Source organism: Lissotriton vulgaris, chromosome 10 (genome assembly GCF_964263255.1).
Source record: "Lissotriton vulgaris chromosome 10, aLisVul1.2, whole genome shotgun sequence".
In the NCBI taxonomy this organism is placed as follows: Eukaryota; Metazoa; Chordata; class Amphibia; order Caudata; family Salamandridae; genus Lissotriton; species Lissotriton vulgaris.
This window is the reverse complement of record NC_141698.1, coordinates 47229167-47253640: the sequence shown is the minus strand read 5'-3', so window position 1 is coordinate 47253640 and position 24474 is coordinate 47229167. Positions and strand designations below refer to the sequence as shown.

The window sequence follows — 24474 nt, the reverse complement described above, 5'->3', positions numbered from 1 at the left end:
AAATTTTAAAGGCTCATCCAAAAATGTGGTTAATGACATGTTCTGCCTTTCTTTAAATTCCCTCTCAGCTGTTCCATTGTAGGTAAAAATGGGTTTTAGTTCTCCCTTACCAAACTGTAATATATTCGCTGGATTTTTAATTTGGAGTTCCATGTCAATTTCCTTTATTAGCCTAGTGACATACACCAGTCAGGGGACTTTACTACAATGCTCGAGGGCAAGGCAGTCATTGATTACTTTTCTTGAAAACTTCATGCCTCGTTTACCCCAAATGTTAGCTAACTGGTTTTTGCATTCAACTCAATTATGTCCTTCACAAAGGTACCACCTAATTTTGTGTGAGTAATGATTGTAGATATAGTACGCAGTTAAGCATGGAGCATAGCCAGAAATACATATTCCTGGGTTTTCAGAATGTTTGCCCCCTCACCCCCCCCAAAGTATTGCTCCATAAATGGCTGAAGGTCTGCATTTGCTCCCATAGAGTTGCTACATCTCACAAAAAGGTTGTATTCCAACTTTGCTTGCAAATCTAAACAAAGCTTCAGTTGATCTAGCAAGCCAGGACTTTGGTGATTCTAAGTGGGTGTTCCAAGAGCCAAAGCTTGAACAAAGTACGCCCACATAAGAAAAATCCCTTAATTCTAGTAATTTATGTTTCCTAACAAAGAGTGCTTTCTTTTTGGGTCTACCTCTGCCGAACACCATACTGAAAGTCTTAGCCAGGTTTAATTTTAGGTAGTTGTGCTCTATACATGCGGCAAAGCCATCTTTCAGTTTTTATAGACATTTTGTGGTTCTAGACATTAACACCACATCATCTGCATATAGGAACACCGGAGTGTTCAGGGGTTTAATTTTTTGAGTAGTAGTGACTAGCTTGTGTAGGTCCTCCCTATTCACATAAAGGGAGAAGAAGGTGAAAGCTGTAACATACCCATGTCTTATTCCTCTTTTAACACAATATCTAGGTGTACTTTATCCCCCAACCCAAATCTTACCCTTGAGGTCATTGAAGAGTACATCAGGGAAAGATGATAACAACATCATTGGGGGCACCCAGATCGATCAAGGTTTCCCATAGGGTTGAATGACTGACTAAATCGATGGCACTGGAGAGTGCTGCGAAACAGAGATGACTAAAACTCTGATTTGCTAGATGGATTTACTAACTATAACCTGAAGATTTATACATTGTTCCATGGTTTCTATAACTTCCTGACAACCTTATTGTCAGTCAACACGTGGTTCCCCACCATCCCATTCTCCAACCGATCAAAGACAATCCTCGCTACACTTTTAGCCGAGGAGTCCAGGAGGGATATTGGGTGGTAAAACCTGGGATCCCCCATCTCGTTTTTCAAATATGAGGACGATAATAGAACTTAAGTCCTTCATTTATCTTTTAACATACACGGATGTTCAATGACATTAGTCCATGATATAAGGTTGATTTGTAATTAGGTTTACTAACATTGTAAAAGGCTAGTAGGCCAAAACGTGTTTGTCAGTTTCTTTCGGTTGGATGCAATATTTATGATTATCTAGCCCGTGACTGTGTGGCGTTGCTGGCTGGAAGTTTGTGGCATGTGTGCAAGACTGTCCTGACAAGACATGGTAGTGGCTTTGGCGGAGAAAGTAAACAGATATATATATATCCCCCGCATTCCTATTGTGAAGTGGCCCGGGTAATAGACGGTCCCCAGAGGAATTTATGGACCTTTGGCCTCCCCCGCACTTCTTTAAACAAATACTCAGTGCTCTGGGGAAGTGGTGGTCCTCTGGGCAGCGAGGGGCTGAGCAGGCCCCCTCACATTTCAATTGTTATCTTGCTTTGAGAGGGGGCAGTCCCCAGAGCTTTGTAAAAGCTTAGGAGGGGTCCCAAGAGCCCTCCTCCTTCATGACCCCAGGATCTTTGAAAAAAGGTGTGGGGGGAGCCCACATCTCTCCAGCCTCCAGCCTCCAACTTTCTGTACTTTGCTGTTTTCCTGGCTGCTTTCCTGGCTTTGTCCATAGTTTATATTGGATATGTGTCATATAGAAGGAGAAGTATGTCGATCTCTGACAGGTGCTTCCAGGCAGCCGCTCCCACTGGAAAGCACATAGCCTGCTTGCTAAATGCTGACTGTCTTATAAAAGGACTTCTGGCTCATTCAAAATCAAGTCAACTCTTGTAAAAACGCAAAGCTTTTGCACCATCAGACTTTGAGGCAGTTGACCCGAGCTTAAAGCAACAGGTGGGGAAGGTCTGTATATATCTTTTTAAAATGGATACTGTAGTAATGGACTTTACTGTTTATTAACTGACTAGAAACCAGCAAAACAGCTTGAATGAAGCAAGGATAGATATCAACTTTGCTAGGCAGTTTTCTGGGAGTGCTAGGACTACACGTATATTGCATTTAATAAGTGCTGCCTATGAGGAGTGCAAATTGGCTTAAACTGTGTCCCTGATTGAGTGAAGGCTGTGTACTGCTTCTCACCTGAGCCCCAGGACTCAATACTGGCAGTCAAGCTGTTGTGGTGCTTTTGAAAGTGGGTCAAACTTATACAGTTGTATTCAAGTTTAGCAGCCAAGTCAAATCTTGCTTTATTTTTGATAAAACACATAAAAGCATTTTCATACATAGAAATCCATTAAAAAAACTTGATTTGTGCTCCTTAAAAATAGAACTATAAACTTTTAAAAATACATTGGTTGAATCATAGGTTTAAAAATGTAAAAATATAGAAAACTAAAAATTCAGATGTTTTTATAGCACGTTATTTACAATAGTCTGCTTATAAGTTTTTGTCTAATGGACCATGACCACCCCAGGTATTTAGCAGTAGCTATTAATATAGGCAATGACTAATTAGTGCGAATAATTCTTAAAGCTACCGCACTACTTGTCGTTCCACGTATGATATACATACAAATAAAAAATGAACAATAGTTTCACTATGCACTCCACAAGATGGACAAGTTTTAGTTGATAGGCCGCCCCACCTGCCAGTCATTTCCTTACCACTTGCCATTTTACTAAACCGGCAAGAACATCTTATATATTTAATGTAGTAGTTATTGAAAGGTGTTTGGACTGGCGCTGTGATGACACAGGAGTGAAGTGGGCTGCTGCACTGCAGGTAAGGTTGGTCCCAAACTGGCCTCACCTGCCCGCGCCCTCAGTTATTACTGGCAGCCCACATGGTATGCGAGAACGCACCACCAGACCCGCGGTGCCGGGTAACATATTTAGGACACCCCTGCTGCACATGGGTGTGTCCTTTAACTAAGTCCCACCAGTTATCATACTAACAGGATATTTCAAATAGGATTGTAAATCAGGTGTGCGGATCGTTCCTTTTTTTGATTTTTCAGGATCAAACTCTAGGTTTGAGAGTTTATTTCTGAGAAAATAAAATCTTGTGAACAGACGTGAAATCGGATGATGGCTCTCTGGCAAACAGTTTATACACTAAAATGAACCGTTGTGACTGCACTTCCCTGCAAGGAACTGTAATGACTGCAGGGACAGCATTCAACTCTAAACTTGGGAGAAGGCAGTTTGTCAGGGTGGGGAGGCAATGTACTCCATCATCCTGACGTCCTGTATTCCATCTGTAAAACTCACTATCATACCCCTAAATGAGACTTTCTAAGGGCTACTGGAATTGCTGCGTTTTTCGCATAATTATATATTTTCTGCATTTACCACATAATCCTTCATCTGCTGCATAATCTGCAGATTGTTTTTTATTCATAAAGTGCATGACAGACAGATAAACAGTAATTACATACAGTACTTGCAAGTTACATTTAACACCGCACCTGGGACAATGGCCGGAAGAGCATATATATTAAACAGTTACTTCTCTGTCTCTACTTATCCTCTTTTCCATTTCCACCACAGGTGATACACATATCTCCCCCCTATAGAAATTCCACTTCGACCATTTCAAATCCCACTTCTTCGGGCACCACCTGGCTATACATACTTCTTTCTCCGCTACCATACATCTATCGAATTCTTTCAGCCATACTGCCACTGCCGGCGGCGCCTCTCTGCCCCACCCTCTTGCTATCTCCCTCTTGACTAGCGTGAAGCCTGGCGTTGCCAATTGCTGTTCCATCTCACTTAGGTCTGTATCTTCCCATACATTAAGCAAGCCCAAGCGGGGCGTCAGGCTTAGTGTCTTTTCCAATGCAGATTGCACATGAGTTGCGGCCCTGTCCGATAGTTTCGGCACGAAGGGGCATTCCCACACCATATGATAAAAGGTAGCAGGCTGCTGGCAACCCTTCAAACACAGGTCATTTTGTTGAGACCCGATTTTTGCTAGTATTATTCCCGTCAGATAGGAGCGGTGTAGGATACGAAGCTGAATTGATCTAAATCTGAGCGTAATTGCAGCCTCTCTGGGCGACACAAGCGCCTGTCTCCAATGCTTCCCATCAAACGGCCCAAGGTATAATCTGCAGATTTTAATTTAAAAAATAGGTTTGTTTCTAGCTCAAACAGATCAAATGTTACAAAACATACAAACTTTGGCTGGTCATCTTTAGGTAGCTTATTGCTCTATTCGGGTGTTAACTTTTTAGTAACACAGTGAACTCCTTTCCTAGCCACTATTACCAGGTGAAAAAATGATACAATAATTAAATAAAATGATAACCACAAAATGTGCTGCATTACGATGCATATTTAACTTTTCTTGTTGCATAATTTGTTTAACCCTGCCACATAATTTGGTCCTCCTCTGCGGCATAATTCCTGTGTCCCTGCCTACAGAGAGAAGGTGCAGGAGTGGGTGCATTAAGATATGTTTAAGGTATGTCTGTGGATATACTCATGGATTAGCAGAATGTGAATACATACCCACCAACTCATCCAGTGAGGAACCTATATCACATGGTGGCAGGGAAAACAAGCTGAAAATCACTGTAAATAGTGGTTTCCAGCTTGTTTTCCAAAACTTTGAACTACAGATGTCCATTAGGGACATCGTAACCGGCATCAGCAAGATTTTGGGAGGAGGGGCTTGTGAACGTGGTGGGGTTCAAAAGTGCCTCACAGGTACTTCCTGGCACAAGGCCCCAGCCCCTTCAAGGCCCTGCCTCTCTCCTCACACAAATATGGGAGCCCCCCTGTTACTCTGATGTCTTTGCATTGAAATCTGGGAACCCACAGGGCTCCTCGTTGAGCACAATATTGTTCAACATGTATCTAAGCCCTTTAGCATACATTGTCAAGGAGTTTGGAGTGCTCCTCATGTCTTACGTGTATGTCACTCAACGTGTTATCTCACTTCACCAGAGACAGGACTAGTTCAACAACATTTTGTTCCTTGCCTAGAGAAAGTTGCATGGTGGATGGAGAACCATTCAAATAAACTAAATAGAGATAAAACAAAGATGATGATATTTGGAAATAAACCAAACCCTCAAATGAATTTTTTTTTTTTTTTTTTGTATGTTCTTATATAGCGCTCGACTACCCGGAGGCATCTCGGCGCTTGCCTTGGGAACCCGTCCTGGCTTTTCCCTGTGAGATAGCCCCTAACGGGCATCCCCAAGGTGAAAGCCAGGCATCCCACCGCGGGGGGCCGTTGTGGAGATTAAGCAAGCTTAATGCCCAGAGTTGCAGAGTGTGAACCCATGATTAGGTCAGGCACCGAAGCGAGAATTATCGAGTCCGTGGACATTTGAGCTCAAGACCCTGCCGCGTCGGGAATTGAACCCTGGTCCCGGGTCTGACCTCTGCTTCAGGGTCTGCCTGCTCTAACCGGTGAGCCACACTTCTCCACTTAGAATGGCTTGGGAGTTTAGGACTACCTCCATCTCCCCCATAAAGAGGCTAGAAATGTGGCTTGACAGTGCCTTATCTATAGAAGCACGGGTTAAAAAATTAAGCATCCTGTTTTGGGACAATGAAAACCATATGAAAAATCGTTGACATTTTACCCACTCTCTCCAGAAGAACAGTAGTGCAAGCTCTGCTCTTGTCCTGTCTTGATCATGTGAACTCCCTGTATCTGGGAGCCCATCAATATATTATCAAGAGTCTGCAATTGATCCAGAATGCGGCTGCCAAGCTGATTCTCAATTTGCCGGAATATTCCTCAGCAAAAAGTACATTAGCACTTAGCACTGGCTCCCAGTAAAATAAAGAATCAATTTCAAGACCCTATGTCTGTCTCCTAGAGGAAAAACCTGAGGTGCCCTTCTTTGACATGGACTTTCTGGTAACCTATACCCTTACTAGGACTTTAAGATCTTCTAAGGTGCAATTGTTAAAGGTGCCTCGAATTCAAAGTGCTGGATGGGGCGGCAGGTCTTTCTGATACCTGACTCCAGAACTCTGGAATTTTATGCCTGCTGACCTTAGAAACTAACTGAAGGAGCACCGCTTCAGGAAAATGCTTTATCCCCACTAGTCAATTTTGCCAGTACTGCTCTACCGTGAACAGGCTATGCTCAGAAGCCTTAAGGTAACCATGCTCTTTACAAATAAGCATAACATAACGCACTGTGAGATTTTTCTTTAAGTTGGCAGGTATGTGAATGGAGTCTTGCTGTAGGCACAATTGTAGTAGCCATGTTTGCTGCAATTTTTGGGCACACAAGAACCAATGAACACATGCCAGAAGATGTAAATATGCTAAGGGGAGGTAGTCCTAAAAAGCAGATTGAGGCAGGTGCCAACTCTGATGGAACATTAATTCCTACAGAGGGAAAGCTTGAACATCTGATGATGACTCTGGAACCTTTATTGCAGCTGGGATTCATCTTCACCCTTGACATACTCATATGTAAACAGTGGGTGTGTATAGGACACATATATGGATGCCAACCTATCATTAATATTAATAAATCAGTTTCCTCCTGTTACACATGGGCGACATCTTTTATGAAGCCTCTTACATTGTAACATTGGGTAAGACACTAATATATCACATTTTCTAAACAAACTCTTGTTGGCCACCCTGTTATCAGTAAAAAAGTGTATATTAGATTTTCTATCTTTGTAACACGCGGCTCCGACCCATATGCAATTCTTTGTTGTATAATATTATGTAGCTTAATGCAAAATGTCTTATACATCAAGGACAAGGGAGTGTGTGCCTTTTTTATTTCACTATAATGTGTGGAAGGTTCAGTGCATATATGAGATCCCAACCTCTTTTTTAGACGAGGGTGGTTACAGGGCAGATTGCAGGGCTTCCATCCATATGTAGATATACCATTAGGTTTATTCCCAATTAAGCCTCATACTCCTATAGCACATCTTACATGCCAAAGGGCTACGATTGAGGACGACGGCATGCTGGCAGGAAATAGAAGAGTCCCCGGTCTGCATTGCAATCTGTAAATGTAAATGTTTTAGTGCTTATATAGCGCACAATCACCCCAAGGGGTACCACGGCGCTGTACACCTACCGCTCTGGAACCCCTCCTGGCCTTTCCATGTGAAGTGCCCACTCCTGGGCCCCCCAAGGTGAGGCCAGACATCCTGGTGCTGTTGGGGCCGTTGTGGAGATTAAGCAAAGCTATTGCCCAGAATTGCAGCGTGGGACCCATGATTAGAATAGGGACCGAGGCGAGAATTGTCAGGTCCAAGGAAATTGAGCCCAAGACCCGCCGAGGCGGGAATTGAACCCTGGTCCGGGCCAGACCTCTGCATCAGGGTCTGCCGCTCTAACCATTGAGCCACACTTCTCCACTTCTCCAATATCATGCTCCATGTCTATGTTTATATGAACAATGGACTATAGATTCACCTTACAACATCTCCTAAAGTGGTAGAAATGTAAAGCTAATCTTTTACATTTATGGGCCCCGAAAGACCTTTGCATGTCAGCTCTGTTCCCAGGTGTGTAGTGGATATTGGGGTACACTGGACGGTGTCAGCAGCCCTCCTCACCAGCCTTTACGGCGCACAGGCGATGATGCATTACTGGACATTGGGTGCATGCAATGCTTTACTATGCATTGAAGGCCAAGCTGGAAATGAGAATGCAGTAGGCACTCGCTACCTAGCCCTTCTTCTACCTCCAGGTCCCCTTCGAAAATTGGCACCTGTTGGCTCTGAAACTTCAGTTGAACATTTGCAATGGACTAAATTACCCTGCTGCAAACAACTGGCCATAGATTCATGAATCAGAGCCTTCAACCTCTCAGCAGTTTTTAGACTCAGGCTGCAAGCCTTCAAGCACCACCTCTCAGAACTGCATGCTGTCCCTGAAGTTGTACTTTAGCCTGTTCAGCCTGAAGACATTATAAAGAGCTAGCAGCAAAAATGACCACTGTCAGTGACATCAAAGGCTCCAGTGAATCTGGCCACCTTGATTACTCCTGAAGCGCAAGCCCACATCACACAATAACATTAGCACATTATTCCCAAGAATGTTAGGTATTTCTGTGACATAGTGCAGTGAAGGGTACCATCTTGCCACCTGTACCCAACCTCAACTGTTCAAAATGTACAGTGATGCTCTTCTATTTCCCTGTCTACATTAGAACAATCCCAGCAGAGGTACAACAGCTGACCTTCAGGAAATCCATGGACCCCAGAAAGTGTATCTTCCTTGTGGCAGGTCTTCTGTTCCTGGAGATCTCTAGCCCTGTCAATGCTTGTACATGTTTACAATCAGTTCTACAGACCTCTTACTGTGATACAGAACTTGTTGGTGAGTTGGAAAAAATAAAAGAAAATTATATTCTTTACTTCTGTTTTTAAGAAATTGTTGATTTTAATGTCTGGCATTAGTCAACTCCTTTTGATTTTACAAAAATTATATTTTTAATATACTTCCATATAGGGGTCCTCAGCCAGTACTCTTCAATCTGCTGTTGTGTCTTTCATCATTTTCTTCTGCATGCTATAGCATTCAGCACCGAACAATGGGTCAGCCCACTTCACCCATTGGTTAACATCACCATGAGTGATGACAGTTCGCTCTTTCACAAGGAGCACATCCAAACACAAAGTAGTTCCCTTCAATGCCAGGGTCTACTACATTAAAGTGTGTGCTTTTTCAGACCAAAAATCATGTTTGCTGTTAACTAATGTTTTTTAGGTAGAGCTTATTAGACAGCACAGCTGTCTGCTTGTAAAAGCTCTATTGTAAGAGCACCAAGAGCCTACCTGGGGTTTTAGACTGCTCATTGCTTACCAATGGTTAGCTTTAATGTCACTCATATTTGCTTACTTCTTATTTGTAGGCGTTCGGTGTTGAAGCTTGTCAATCTTGTGTTGGTCCCTCTACTGGAGCATAGCCGCTGATGCATCTTTCTGGGTGGTTAGCATGTTATCAATTAATCAATCAATCAATCAGGGATTTATAGAGGGCAAGGCTACTCAGAGAGTGTCCTGGTGCTAAAACTGATTCTGTTCAACTGAACCCTCTCACACTAGTGTCCTCATTGAAAAGCAGCCTTGAGTGAGCAGGTTTTGAATGATGCCTTAAGCTATTTTCCTCTCTCAATGCAAGCACATTTAGATAAAGGGTGTTACACACCAGGGCAGCAAGATGGGAGAAAGATGACTTCCCCCATTTTTCCCGCTTGACTCTCGGTACCTGGACAATCCTGGCATCAGAGGAGTGGAGAGTTCTGGTTAGTTGTTAGTGAGTAATCCTCGCAGAAAGGTAGCCAAGGCCTGTGCAATAAAACGCTCTGTGGGTCAGCACTAATATTTGGAACTCTATGCTCTCCTTAGCAGAAAGCCAGTGCAGTGCCTTTAGAAGAAGAGTGATAGGTGTCTACCTAGTGACTCTTAGTAACGTTGTTGCAGTCACATTTTAAGCCAACTGCAGCCTCTTCAACAAATAGGCTGAAAGGTCCAAATATAAGAGCTACAAATAGGAACCTGCTACTGTCACTACCTGGGGGCCTAAAGTTAACTGTAATTCAATCTTTACACCTAAGTTTAAAGCAACAGTGGCTAGAAGGGGCGCTGCAGTGGCACACTCCGACTAACACTACATGTCCCAATATGAGGGAAGGGAACCAAAGAAAAAGATCTCTAGGTTTTCTGGCAATGATCGTAATATACTAGCCCACATCCACTGAAAACGGCCACCAGATATCTCTTACATGCCCTAGGTACTTCAGGACAGTTTTCTCCAGAGAAAGAGAAAACAGTGGGGCAAGATCAATGTATCGCCCCATTCACAAGCTGGTGCTAACAGCCCATATCATCAGTTTACCTGCGAGAACAGTCGCAAAAAACATTGCCACAGATGACACCGGCAACTAACGCTAATGAGATGCAGAGTAGGTGTTCCCGTGCCAAAAGCCGCAACAACACCACTCCGCAACATTCTTAATGACCAGCCAGATGAGAAGACAAAACATGCGATAAGGCGCATCAGATGACAACCAGCACCAGACAAGGGAACACTGCCCAGAGCCTCACATGAAGAACAACAGATGCCCTGGAGCAAATGAACATGCAGCCCAGAACCCCAATAGGGCAACAACACCCACCACCACCACCCCCAGGACCCCACAATGGCCCTACCCCCCTGGACCATACCTCGGGCACCCCCTGCCCCCTTTGGACACAGATATTACACATCAACCCTACAAAATCATGAACCAAACAATTCGCCTGAAGTCGCACAACCACAACACCTAACATACATGAGGTCAGAAAAACGAGAATCATACAATCATTTCAGAATATCCAAATAATACGTTTATTACAGAATAAACCCAAAACAACAGTTCTGAAGAGTCTTCTCAGGACATTCTGTAAGTCACACCCTGCAAGACAAAAACCTAGATGAGGAGGTGTGTCCTGCACTTATCAAAGTACAGAGAAAGAGATTGAAAGAGAGATAGAGATAGAGATAAAGATAAAGAGAGAGAGAGAGAGGGAGAGAGAAAGAGAGAGAGAGAGTGGGAGAGAGGGAGAGAGCGAGGCAGAGAGAAAGAGAGAGAGAGGGGGCAAGGGAGAGAAAGTGTTGACGCTGCAGACCCAGGCCTCACTGCTCACCTTCAGCCACTGGTGTGTCTCCAACCATGTGCCGGTATACACTGCAGTCACCCAGGTCGCTTATCTGAAACAGTTGCCAGAAACATGAATGGCAGAGTCCATACAGTTGCACACACCATCATCCCTTGCCCACCCCTGCACACACAGGATGCTGCACCCCAGCCCCTCCCACTGCCCAACGGCAATTGCCCGCCCCTGCGCAACCAGGCCTTACTGCTCAACTTCCACCACCGGCGTGTCTCCAAGAAGGAGTACCACGTGCCGGTGCTAGCTCCAAGCCAGGGGCCCGCGACCATGGCACCCTCCACATCATGCATCCCCACAAAGCGGGCCACCAGGTAACACCCTTGATTCTGGGTCTTGATTTCGCAATGGCAGAGATCACATTAGTGCACACGGGCTCATCGCAGGCTGCACACCCGCTCAGCCCTTTTGGTGCCACTAGGTTTGTGAACCGCAAGGTAATGCCACGTGGGTGGGGCCGCATTGCATACTGGCTCAAGCCTACACTTCGGTCCAGCAGGGCTCCCTCTAATCCTACCATTCCGGACCGCCTGGATGGTGCATCATCGTAGGCTGCATACCTGCTCAGCACTTTAGGTGCCCCTACCTCAGTGCCCCGAAAGAAACCGTCCTATGGCGGTGTGCCTCTGCCTGCTGCAGTGTATCCCGTTCCACCAAGTCTGTGCACCTCAAGCCATGAACCCTTTATGATTGAGTCCTGTGGTGCAGGCAACAATCACCCTGGCACTGGGCAATGTGAGGTGGCAGGGCCCTGGGCCCTCAAGCATAATTGATACCCACACAGAGACATCCAGTCAGACAGTGGAAATGTCATCCAGCACCTGCGCCAGGCCCTTTTTATTGGCAGGGCCACATGTACTTTGACGGCTGTGCTGGATGGGTGTGGTGTGGGTGTAAACCAGCTGTGAGAGTGTAACTGTGGCATGCTGACAACTAGACCTGTGAGCAGCAGATCCCTACAGGGAAGACCTGGGACAGGTAGCGTTGTCCCCCCCCCTGTGAGCATACATGGGGTGGGCTGGCCTGGTGTATGCCAGTCCAGCATAAGAGTGTGAACAATGACCCCAGGGCCCTGAGCATGGTTCCATCCTGGGCTGGACAAGGAAGTAACTAATGCGTGTGTATCCGTTGTAGTGTCCGCGCCACCCGGACCGCAGTCAGTAATGTGTCACCCTGTGACCCAAGTCCCACAACATGAGCAACATGGACGTAACGGGGAATCACTGACCCTAAATTCATCCATACTTCCACCCTTGAAAGATCATAGACATGGTACATCTGTGTGAACATGAATGTTTATTGCAAAGTCAGTGGAGTTTTGAAGCTGGAGCAGTACAGGGCCATGCAAACTACACCTTACATTGTTTGCCCGTAGTGGGCCAGTCAGAGTCCTTCAGGGAATGGCAGGTACATCAAAAGAGGAGGAGTTCAGTCCGCAGTTTGATAGCTGTGTCTTTGGTGAACAAACAGAATATGGCAGTCCATGTCGAGGTCCAAGGTAAGTGTTACAGAGTGCATCAGGGGACAGTGAAAGGTGTTGATGCAGAGGGCAGAACCAAGCGGAAATAGGCCATATGGCAGAGATGAATGCTACAGCGTCCTTCTGACCATGGAGGCAGATTGATCCGCATCTTCATCCTCTGCTGTTGCATGTGCCTCACATGTGGTTGGTGGTGTTCTGTCTCCAGCTCTGTGTGGCAGTGACACCTCAGGTGCCAGAGGTGGAATGTCCGTCGCACTGTGTGGCACTGTCACATTAGGGTCCGGAGATGTGCATGGAGTGGAAGCAGCAGCATGCATCTGCACCAGGCCTTGTGGCAGCAATGCCATCAGGATGGTCTTTAGGGCATTGAGGGACCCAGCTACCTCTCACTGGTGTACAGCCGTCGTGACAGCAGCTCTTTCCGCCCGTCCGCTCCATGTTTTCCTTGAGCCTCCGCATTTGTCCCAACTCCCGGGCAAGCTCGCTGGAGCCACTCTGACTAGACAGTCGTTCTTGTCTCAGAGGCAATGTTAGCCGTGGTTCATTAGAACCCATGGAGCTGACTGTGGGGGCCCGTTAGGGACTGATGGGTGGTCCCTGAAGGGACTTAGACACCCACGAACAGTGTCTAGTTTGTCTGCCATGCGGTCGAACCCCACCTGCACCTGTTCAGCTAGCTTCTCCTGCTACCACAACACACGGCGTTGGAAGGGCATATGTTTGTTGTGCGGGTCCTGGGAGGCAGCCATGGTGGTGGGTGCTGCCTGCTGTGTGTTCTGTTCAGGGGGTGGGTTCTCCTCGTAGCAGCTGGGCAGCCCTGCTCCTGGAAGTGGGCTGCGGAGGCTCTCCACAAGCTGTTGGAGGACGTCAGAGTCGAAGGTGTGGTGGTCCTCTTCGTCATCTGAGAAGAGAGTTTTGGCTTGCTCTGCAGGAGGTGTTGGATTTCCCCCTTCAATGTGAAGGGGAGATGCCGTTTAACATTGTGTTCACATGTGCAGTGACTCATTGTACATGTTTACATCCAGACTGCATGACAGTGTACATTGTGTGTGTTTGGGGGGAGATGCCTATTTGATGCGGGACAGTGGATATTTCGACAACATTATGAATGTGTGTTTGTACTTGTACATTGTTAACTCACATTTCCCTGCAATGCCATTTGTGGTTGAACAGTTTCTACACACAAGCAGCACCAGTTGTGTCCTCTGTTCTGTTGTGGACGTGTTGCAGTTTGTGCCACATCGTTGTCAATGTTGATGTGTTCTACATGTACTGTGTGTGTGCCGCATTTTGGGGGAGTCACCCCTGCAGATCTGATTTGGCTGCCCCTTATCCCTTAAAAGCGGTGTGCCTCTCACTTCTGTGTTTATACAGTGCTGGGATGTTGCATACTTGGGTGCATTGGTCTCTTGATGGGATTTGAGGGTCTGGGGCATGGTTTGTCCGCAGATGTGCTATGCTTAATTGTGCATGTGTACCATTGTGCCCATCTCCCCCGGTCCCCCCAGTGCCTGGTCGTTACTCACCCTGTTACTGTTGTGTCCGGTCATGTTGAGCAGTGTCCGGTCCCCCAACTCCTGCCACCACCTTCCCACTGATGACTGTTGACACCATTTCTTCCATCTCGTCTAGCTCCTCCTCTGGTGCTGGACTCCCACCTCCAGTCTGCATTGCTCCCTTCCGGTTGTTTGCGAGTTTCTGCTTGGTTTTGCGCTTCACATCATTCCAGCACCTCTTGACCACTTCCATTGTCCTCTTCAGCACTCTGACTGCATTTACCTTGTCAACGATAGTCTGCCATATTCTATTTTAAGTTACCAGTGACACAGTGGAGGTGACAAACATTAGTTGATAGTGTTCTACCACCTCTGTTATTAGGATCCTGTTTTCCTGCAGACTGAACCACTTCTTCCTACTCTTCTTGTCCTTGCCCTTCCCTGACCCCGAGCTCCCAGGCTGGTCCTCCGAGGGGCTTGTGAGGTTATGGTTGTCCTCTGTACTTGCTCCAGCTACCTCCATTGTGGTTCGCTGTTGTTTTGTTTTTGTATGTTTTTTTCCTACTTTTATAGTGCATTTTCCCACACAACGCGTGGGAATTACAGGCCTGTGGCTGGTTTTCGGTGACTTTTGTATCGCGATTGGCGTCATTGCTACTATATACGCTTTTGTGTTTCGGTGGCGCCTTGTTGATTTTAACGTGTTCATTTGACGTATTATCGTGGGTCTATCGCATGGTACCGCAGTGTTGAGAATACCAAGTTGACACAGAGTTATTTTCCCGCGATAGACTGCGATGTGATGAGTTGCGTTAAGCTACTTTTGCGGTAGTTATCACACTTTCTTAAGAATATGTCCCTGTGTGTCATCAGCATATGACACTATACAGACCCCAAAGGACTCAACTAAAAAGCCAAAGTTGTCATATAATTGTTAAAAAGAGTTGGGCTTAAGGCAGATCCTTGTGGGACTCCAAAATTGGTTACTTCAGGGTCGGAAGCCTACATACGGACAGATCGGCTTCCATCAGTGAGAAAAGAGCCGACCCATGCCAGAACAGAACCACTGACTCCAATGTCTTCCTTTCAGCCTGTTTCCCATGATCAACTGCCAACTTGATGGAATCTGTTAACTCCAGTAGTGCCAATTCGGTCTGAATCTTGACTGTGAGTAGTGTAACAGCTGCCCCTGTTCCAAGCATTTGGAGAGCTTCCCATTAATGAGCTCCTCTAATACCTTTGACTCCACAGGGAAAAGTGAATCTGCCTGAAATCAGCAAGAATTGATCTATCTGCCAAGAGTTATTTTTAGTAAAGGAATTAATTTTTCTCTAAGTCCCAGTGGAATTATGCCAACTTTTAAATAATTAAGCATAAACTCACCATGTGCTTCTATGCGGACCAACTTTTTTTGTAGTGTTTGTAGTTTGTTAATATCACTATTGTTTTGCGGGTTCACTGTGGGGTCATTTCCGAAAGATGCACTTGTCCCCACAAGTGTCGCAAAATCCTCATCCGAGAACCCAAAAGTCTGGAGATTGGCCATTAATTCTAAATTCAAAAAGGTTTATATTATGACACTGGTATCTAGAATAGTGTAGAGACAGACAGATTGTTTAGAGACAGAAAAAAACAAGTTAGAAGGTAGTTTGTGTGTAAGAGAGGCATATAAAAGAGCACATTTCTACGACCGTGATTCTCTCCTTAATACACACAAACAGAAACAGGATCCGAAACTTGTTTGCATAACCAAACATTCAACAATGGACGCTACGGTTAGGCAAATAATCAACTCTAACTGGCATCTCTTAAATGTGAATCAGAGTCAGAATAAGTTAAGCAAACCTATGTTTGCACATCGCCGTAATAAAAATTTGAAAGACCTCATGGTGAGATCACGCTTCAACAAGTTAAACATCAGCCCACCCTACATACAGAAATCCATTGATGGGAGTAATGGAGTGAAGGGCACTTCCCGTTGTGGCTCCTGTCAATCCTGTGATCACATCATTCCTGGTGAGACTGTGACATTGAACAGCTGTACCCTAAAAGCGAAAGAACTCTGGACCTGCAATACACGGAACGTGGTGTACCTTATTGTATGCCCTTGTAATTTCGGCTACGTAGGGGAAACCTCACGTGCCATCAAAACAAGAATGACTGAACACAGTAAAAAAAAAAAAAAAAAAAAAAAAAGAATGACTGAACACAGGTCAGCGATTAAAACTCTGAAATATACAGCTCCTCTTGTAAGACACTTTACAGAACATAATCACTCCCCATCAGACGCGAAATGGAGGATTCTAGAAAAAATCCATGTCCCAAATGATAAAGGAGGGGAAAAAATCAGGAAAAAGAGAGCAGTGTTTTGGATCTTCTCTCTTAACACCTTTACACGAGGTTTAAATAATGAGCTACCCTGGGAGAATGCAATAACTTAATTTAATTTAAATAATCTGCATAAAATGAATTAGTGATCCTCTGCATGTATGTTAGGGAGTAAGAAAGATTAGTGAATAGATAGTCCCTTTTTCTCATGAGGTTGGATTATGAGCTACTATGAAAAATTGTGACACTTCAACTTAACTCTAATGATTGGCATAAATGAATTATGTACATATTAGGAAGGATGAATAAATCGGTTAATAGATAGTCTTAATGGTTACCATAGATGAACATGTTAGGCACCGCTTTGTTTTCTAATTTACCTCTATACTAACTATGTTAAAAAACGAGTTTATTTTTTTTCATTTTTTTCCATTATTTCTATAATGGTGTACCTATCCGTATATAAAACTCCTTTAACATCCTCGCAACATAGAGCCCTTTTTTTTTTTTTTTTGAGGCTGTTTTCGGTAGGAAAAAGAAAAGGTGGTGTCCTTTGGCACCCAATTAGTATTTCTTCCCTTTTCTCCTCTACTCTCCACATCGCTACAACGAGAAAAATGCATCAGGCCCTTTAAGATAGAGAAGTCACACACCTGTGCACTCTCTAGGGAGCAGCAGACGTATAAAAACGCCCCTGCTCTCAAACGCTAGAATTCTCCGGTTGAAAATCAGGCTCACATCTCGTTGCAACATCATCTAATTTCAGAAACGGTATGTTTTAATCGCATAATGACTCTGCTTAGTCATTTAAAGTCTGTGCTCGCAGGAACGGACTACGTTTAACCTGCACCGCTTTTCGATAATTTGTATCCTTGCTAGGCTCCACCGAAGGGCTTTCCAGACTTCATCTGCGTTCTCAGAACTCTAATTGGCACGCACGACAGAATAGGAAAACTGTTTGCCTCACCAGTTTGGTTCCTACGAACAGGTATCTTGCGTGCCTTGCTGGTTTATTTTTTTCGGCCGTTTTACACACGTCCTGAACTAAGCTAACAATAGTTATATGCTTTTATCTATTTTGAAACAGGGATATAAGAAAAGGACCGTGTTTGTTTTCTACCAGTAATATCCGGGGCCTGAAGCCGGTTTTATATCGATTTATCCAAATACCTAAGGGTTTACACATGCTTGCAGGTAATTACTTCCTAAACCTTTAAGATAACACAGACTTTTTCGTGTTCTGTGGTCTACGATTATCATGTCTTTGAAAAAGTTTATCTAATGAGGGGCCTTATCTTCTGTCCTTTCAGTATCAAGTGAATGAAACCTGTTTTTAAATTAACCAAGAAATACACAGGACCTCAGTCACTAAGGAATCCCTGAATTATTATAAGCCCAGCATTTGATAGGTAATACCCCCTTATTTCAGGGTAATCAATATGATAATGTAGGAAATATCTCTTTTGAAAAAGTCAACTAATGTCAGTGTATTCCTTTACCATGTTATTCTCTCTCTTAGCGTTTCAACGAAGCCTTCATTCATTTGGCTTCCTGTTTTTAAGAATTTCTTGGCTCCACCTGAGGTAAGAAATATAAGAGATACAGGATAGTATAAATAAAAGAGCTTCTTTTCTAGTATTAAGATACGTATTAGACCAATGAACCAGGGTACTTGAAACAACTCTAAGTGAATACTGTGGAAGCATAGGAACTTCTTGTACTGTTAGGCTCCCATAATAGGTGACATCCCACTTCTTTGTAAAGTTTCTTTGGGCACTTCAGATAGGTTATAATATGAGAGACAGATATGAGGATAACTTCTTCCAAATGATTATCTAGATATGTTAAAAAGAATGGCATAGATTGTAAATAAATCCTTTCCTTTTTTCTCTAATAATTTTTCTCTCTTTTCTTGTTCTCTGTTTTTTCCCTTCCCGTTCTTCTCTCTCTTACTTTTGTTCTCGTTTTTCTGGCTTTCTCTCTAATAAGTTCTCTTTCTTTTCTCTTTCATCTCTCTTTCCTATTCTTTTCTCTTCTTTTCTGTTTTGCTTGCTCTCCTTTCTCTAGCCCTAAAACATAGTGTATAGAAGTCATTGATTTGTTTATACGAATGTTCTAAAATTATTTTTTGTACTAATTTCTGTTTATATGCATATAGAGATAGTTGTATATAGGAAGCACACTTGTTTAAATGTCCTCTTTAGCGATGTATCATGTTATAAATGTATGTATGTAGTTTTTTCGATGTCTGACTACGGATGGTAATACCACTGTATACAGTAATACGGCTTTAACTGTCACTAACATAAGAAGAAGTTATGACTCTGTTTATTCACATCTTAGCAATTTGCTGATATTGTCCTGAGGAAGACACAAAAAGGTGTGTCGAAACGCGTCAACAGAAATCAGCATCCTCAACAATCTTTGGGCATTATTATTCTGTTGTGATTCATGTATATTTCTTTTGGAGTAACAGCTTATTTTACAAAAATCAACTTTTATCCCTTTATTTTTAATTATGTGTATCAATGAATATGTTCATATCGATTTTTTATCAATGTAATTAAACTTTGTACTTTATCATATAGTATCCTCTTTTGAGTATCTTTTCTCCTTATGGTGTGTCCTTTTTTCCTGTTTTTGTCAGACTTTGTGTTTTTTGCCTGGGCTTTCTCTTGCCTGTACACAGTGCTTAAGTTGTGGATTTTTTAAATGCTGGAGCCAGCACTATCTAAGGTTGCAGTGCCAAATACACAGACTTTGTAGTATTGATTACCCCTCATGCCTTCTTAATCTGAGGCATGAGTGGAACAACTATCCGGAAAATGCCTGTCCTTTCTCTCAGTCTTGAGGGTTCTTTTGTATTCCTAAATTCTCCTTCTTTCCTCCGTTTGTATTTTTTATTTCTTGCTCTGGATCAAAGTCTTAGAAGATGGCATATAATCTCACTGTATGTCGACAATGCTCTAGTATGCCTGCACAGTGAACACCACAATTTACTACTCTTGATGGCCTCCATGAACAAGTATGGAGAACTATCAGGCCTTCATATGAACTAGGGGAAATTATGCTTATTGCATCTCATACCTTTTTGAGACATTAAAATATCTGGGAGTTACCACAAAGAGTGCCAAATATTTGATGGTAATCTGGGAAAGGCAGTGGTGACAGTGCAATGCTCATCTCCCTTCTGGTGCTCCCTGCCTCTGTCACCATTGGGTAGAGTCGATACCTCCAAGAAGGTAATTCTTCCTCATGTGTTTTATTCTTTCACAGCTCTGCCAGTGGTAATCTGACAACCATTTTTCAGGGAACTGTAAAAAAAATAATATATTGCACTGTCAGATGTAGGATATGACCAAGACTCTACCTGCACCTAGGGACTTGGCACCTCCAACTACGAGCTGTATTATGGGGTAGTCCTGTTTCAGTGACTGATGCACTGGATAGCTGATACCTAAAATCCAGAATGGGATGACATCCTGACATGATTAGATGGCTCTGACATTCTGCGGTGACTCTTGACATGGGGAGGGCTGACCCTTCTCATGCACTCATGGTAGTAGCAGAATGGAACTGGGACACATTTATCCAACCACGGTGCAGGAAGACTCCATATCCACCAGAGATTCCGCTGTGGACACTCCCTGACAGCTCTGGACTCACACATAATCACAAGACCATTGTGGGAGGAAGAGATAAACAGCTTGGGAGTCTTTTTTAACAAAGGACTGTGGTTCCACTTTGAGGAATTGAAAAACCAATATAATATAGGTCAGATGAGCTTTCTACTACATTGAGCACAGCAGACCCACCTCCAGCTAAATTGCAATACCGCGCTTGGGGAACCAGTGGTCTTGACAGATCTCAGGGTATTTCTCACCCACAGGAACCAGAGCAAAGCCATTACAGTTCTCTAAACAGCAATATTGAAGAGAGGAGTCATCTTGATGCCCCATCTGAAACTTAGGGGGTTGAGTCACCTGGATTTTGAGGTCACAGAAGGCAAATGGGGGAAATGTTTAGGAACTGTCTAAACAGTCTCCAGAAATGCAAGACTAAAATTTATGCACTTTAATTACTTACTTCATGCATATTTGACCACACTGTACAATAGCGGTGACAGGTTTCCTCCACATGGTCTGGTACAGTGCAGAGTTGTCCATACACTGGGAATAAATACCATAAACCCTGACTAATATTACAGGCATTGATCCCTAAACACTCTGTCCTCTGCCTATTGAGCCCGGTAAATTGCACACAAAAACAGTCTAAAAATCTGTGGAACTTTGTGGACCCAGCTCTAGACTTGGTGAAATTCTGTATCGCAATGTTCTAGAGGGCACTGGTGGTGTCTGGTGTCTTGGACTGATTACTTGATGAGGAAACATGGACAAGTGTAGACCTGCTGTCCGTCACTGATGCATGGAGATGAGCAGGCATAGAATTGATGTCTGGAAAGATGGAATTTATAATGTCCCCATTGGCTTCTGTGTCTTGTCTTGCCTTAACTGAGATGTTAGTACCAGGAGGAATGACAAAACAGATAGCGATACTCCATAGACAGAGGGGGGAGATGGAGATTTCTGACTGCGTGATATCTCATCATGAAGGATGCCTCATTGCTGTCTATCCCCCCTCCAGTAATACAAGATTAAGGGGAACAGGAGGCAGTCTTTGGTGAAAAATTGAATGAAAAAAAAAATCACAGATACTTGTTCACAGCAAAATGCTGCATTTTCTTACCTATTCACCAGTCACCCAATACCCTACAATACGGCCCCTCAGTAGCACTTGGTTTTCAAAAGCAAAATTCCAAAGGGGTGAAATAAAAACCCTAATAAACCCGACACCCCTGAATTTTGTTTCTCAGGGTTTGCTGCTCATTTGGCCTTTTTCTGTACAGGATCGCAAGGCTTTTCCTGGGAGTCCTGAACAGGAACAACATAAGTCAGAACGTTCATCCTTAATAGCTCATTCATGAGGCCATGAATCCAAGTTTTCTGCTGGCAAAGGCAGCAAGTGCTCTTCTACCAGAAACATGATGGTTTGCCTGGCTCTAAATAAAGCACCGTGTCCACCAAACTCAAAAGAAGGCTATCATATCCAATATTTAACATGACCTTAACACCTGGAAAGAATCTAGCTTTCCAGGATCTATTTGAAAACACATCTCCTACTACAACAATTTTTGGGAAGCATGCATGTTACTTACAGTTGTCTTCCAGTGTTTTAAAATTTCACATAATCAAGGGGAGAGAATTTAAAAGCTGGCCATCCAGTGAACAATGTCACAATATATCTCAAACCCCAAGATGACATCATCAAACAAGATAACATTCGAGAATACTTATTGCAGTGATTGTTTATGATGATGGACTAGATAAAGAGGACTGCTGACCCCTTTAAGAGAACCCTGCTAGGAGCTTCTTGTTTCTTCTGCACTTCATTACAATCAGGCCAGGTTCTAGTAGTATCTCTTTCCAAAGCCAGTATAGAACAAAGCCGGAAAGCTAGATACAATTATCATCTTGTTTCCTTCCTTGCAGATAGTAATTTACATCATCCTTGAGATGGTAATATTTCCTTACTTAATAGATTAAGGGATGGTAAATTGGTGCTGATTGTCTCTGTTTTTTGTCTGACAGTTCTCCAAGTTAAATTCTTGGAATACTCCCAGAAGACTGGATCCAGCCCTACGGATGTGGTGAATGGCTTTAAAGTTCAAATCATCAAGGTAATATGTTTTTTTCAGTTTCTCATAATTCACAGCTTGAGTGAAGGGCATTGCCAATATTTTGACAGTATAACTTTATTAGGGGAGGGATAACAAAAGAAAAGCAGCGTTTGCATCTCAGACAAATTCCCTGTTCATTGAGCCAGTGATCTGTAGCAGCCACACTGCTGATCACAACCCCAAAAACCACTGTTAACTTTCAAGTAAATGGCTTCACTAATCTTCCACTTGGATGAAGTGATAGATAGATAGATAGATAGATAGATAGATAGATAGATAGATAGATAGAAGTCATTGCAATTCTTACAAAAAGGTATTAAAAACTATTTTCATTTTTGATAAAAAAGAGTTCATGTCTGGCATGGCTAAAATTATGAATGAATTTCACGAAACATGTGGACAACTAGGCTGAGTCACCCTTCATGCACTCCCCAAGTGCCTCTTGCATGTCCGTACATTAACGATGGGCCAGATGGGATGCAGCCCAAAGATTTGCAGGGGGTGCAGGATCTTATATATACATATAATGTGAATTAAAGTTTATTCCCCTTGTCCCTCTGGCCATACTTATTCCCCTTCAGAGGGATTAGACCAAAGCGTAGTCTCATGAAATGGTGTTTCACTGAAAGCGTCAGAGGAGATATTAAATAGTGTGGTAGGGTTTCACGATCTTAAAGTTTTGATGCCCACCTGCACTCGGGAAAGATTTTTCACAGCTAGCGCACCATGTTCAGCTGACAAGATCTTTGCTTGTTTGGTTAACAGTTTTGCGGCCACACCTGTGGGTAACAAGCTTGACCAGATTTCATGGGCTTCAAATGCAACCATACAGTGCATTAGAAATGTACTCCTAGTGGATCTAAGGTTGTTTCTCAGGGACCAAATGCAGCTCTTTAATGTAGAGTCTCAGGCGTTTTTAGTTTTTAGACTGTAGACTATACATCTTGCTTTCAAGATCCAGTTTTGAGATGACAGGTTAAATTCCACAAGGCATGAGAGGTTGAGTTTGGAAGATGGAACACTCTGAGGAAACAGGCTGATTGTGCTCTATCTAGCCATGTGAATATTATGGGCCCATTAGGATGACAGGCGGACTTTGTCTGCCCGTCATCCTACCGGTGATTGGGACCGCCCGCCATAAGGGCAGGGGTCCCGTGGGGGCTATTAGGATGTGCCCGCCACAGTGGCGGGCACATCCTGTAGTTGTAGCATTGTGGCGGACGGTGCACTCTGCACCGCCCGCCACAATGCAAAAAATGCATTTTCACATTTGCGTATGCAAAGCGGCAGGCACCGCGCGGTGCCTGCCGCTTTGTATATGCAAATGAAGGGGGGTACTATAGGTACCCTCCCTGTGCACCCCCACCTCGGCCTTCAACATGGAGGCCCGCAGGGGCCCCCAATGGCAACGACCGCCTGCCTTTCCGTGGCGGGATCGCCGCCGCGGAAAGGCACATATGGCCACACATACAAATATGGCTGGCGGTGTCTGATAGACACCGCCACCATATGAAACTGTTATAAACAAATGACGAGGCCACGTAGTGAAGTTGATTCAGTCAGATGGTTTATTCAAGTTAAGGGGTAGAAAAACCCGACCAGCAAGACCGGGACCAAACGGGCAATAACGGCCGTTAGGCCTCGTCATTTGTTTATAACATTTTGGCGACGAGGATGGGAGAATATAACAGAAACCTTTTCCGCCCCGGCCGCAAGGCGACCGGGGCGGAAAAGTGGCGGGCGGTGTTTGCCACCGCTGCGGTCCCCCCCGCCATTGTAATGTGGCGGGGGGAAAAGGGTGGCGGGCGGGCATTTGTCGGGCGGATCGCCACCGCCGCCATGGCGGTGGCGATCCGCCCGACATCATAATGGAGCCCTATATCTTTAAAGGTTACCACACCATAGGCTACTGTCGATAAACATTTAGCACCCATTATCAATCAATCAATATATTTGTAGAGCGCGCTACTCAACCGTGAGGATCTCAAGGCGCTGTTGGGAGGGGTGGGGGTGTCGCTATTGCTCGAATAACCAGGTCTTGAGGTGTTTCCTGAAGGTGAGATGGTCCTGGGTCAGTCGTAGGTGTGCCGGAAGGGAGTTCCATGTCTTGGCTACCAGGTAGGAGAACGATCTTCCTCCGGTGGTGGTTCTGCGAATCCGTGGGACGGTGGCGATGGCGAGGCTGGTGGAGGGGAGCTGGCAGGTGGGGGTATAGAATGAGAGGCGGTTGTTGAGTTTTTCGGGCCCATGTTGTGGAGCGCTTTGTGTGCCTGGGTGAGCAGCCTGAATGTGATCCTCTTGCTGACGGGGAGCCAGTGCAGGTTTCTCAGGTGGGCGGATATGTGGCTGTGGCGAGGGATGTCAGGGATAAGTCGTGCGGAGACTCTTCTGTATGCGCTGAAGGCGTTTCTGAAGTTTGGCTGT

At 44.3% G+C, this 24474-nt stretch overlaps 1 protein-coding gene across 1 annotated transcript in view; it reads left to right on the top strand.

The window, feature by feature from the left end:
- Positions 1-8543: 8543 nt before the first annotated feature.
- Positions 8544-24474, top strand: part of LOC147684562 (metalloproteinase inhibitor 1-like) — a 58216-nt gene continuing 42285 nt past the window's right edge. Inside the window, exons 1-2 of the mRNA XM_086942365.1 lie at positions 8544-8670; positions 21962-22050. Of these exons, the coding sequence (XP_086798491.1) occupies positions 8544-8670; positions 21962-22050 (216 nt within the window). The remainder of the gene's footprint in view (positions 8671-21961; positions 22051-24474) is intronic.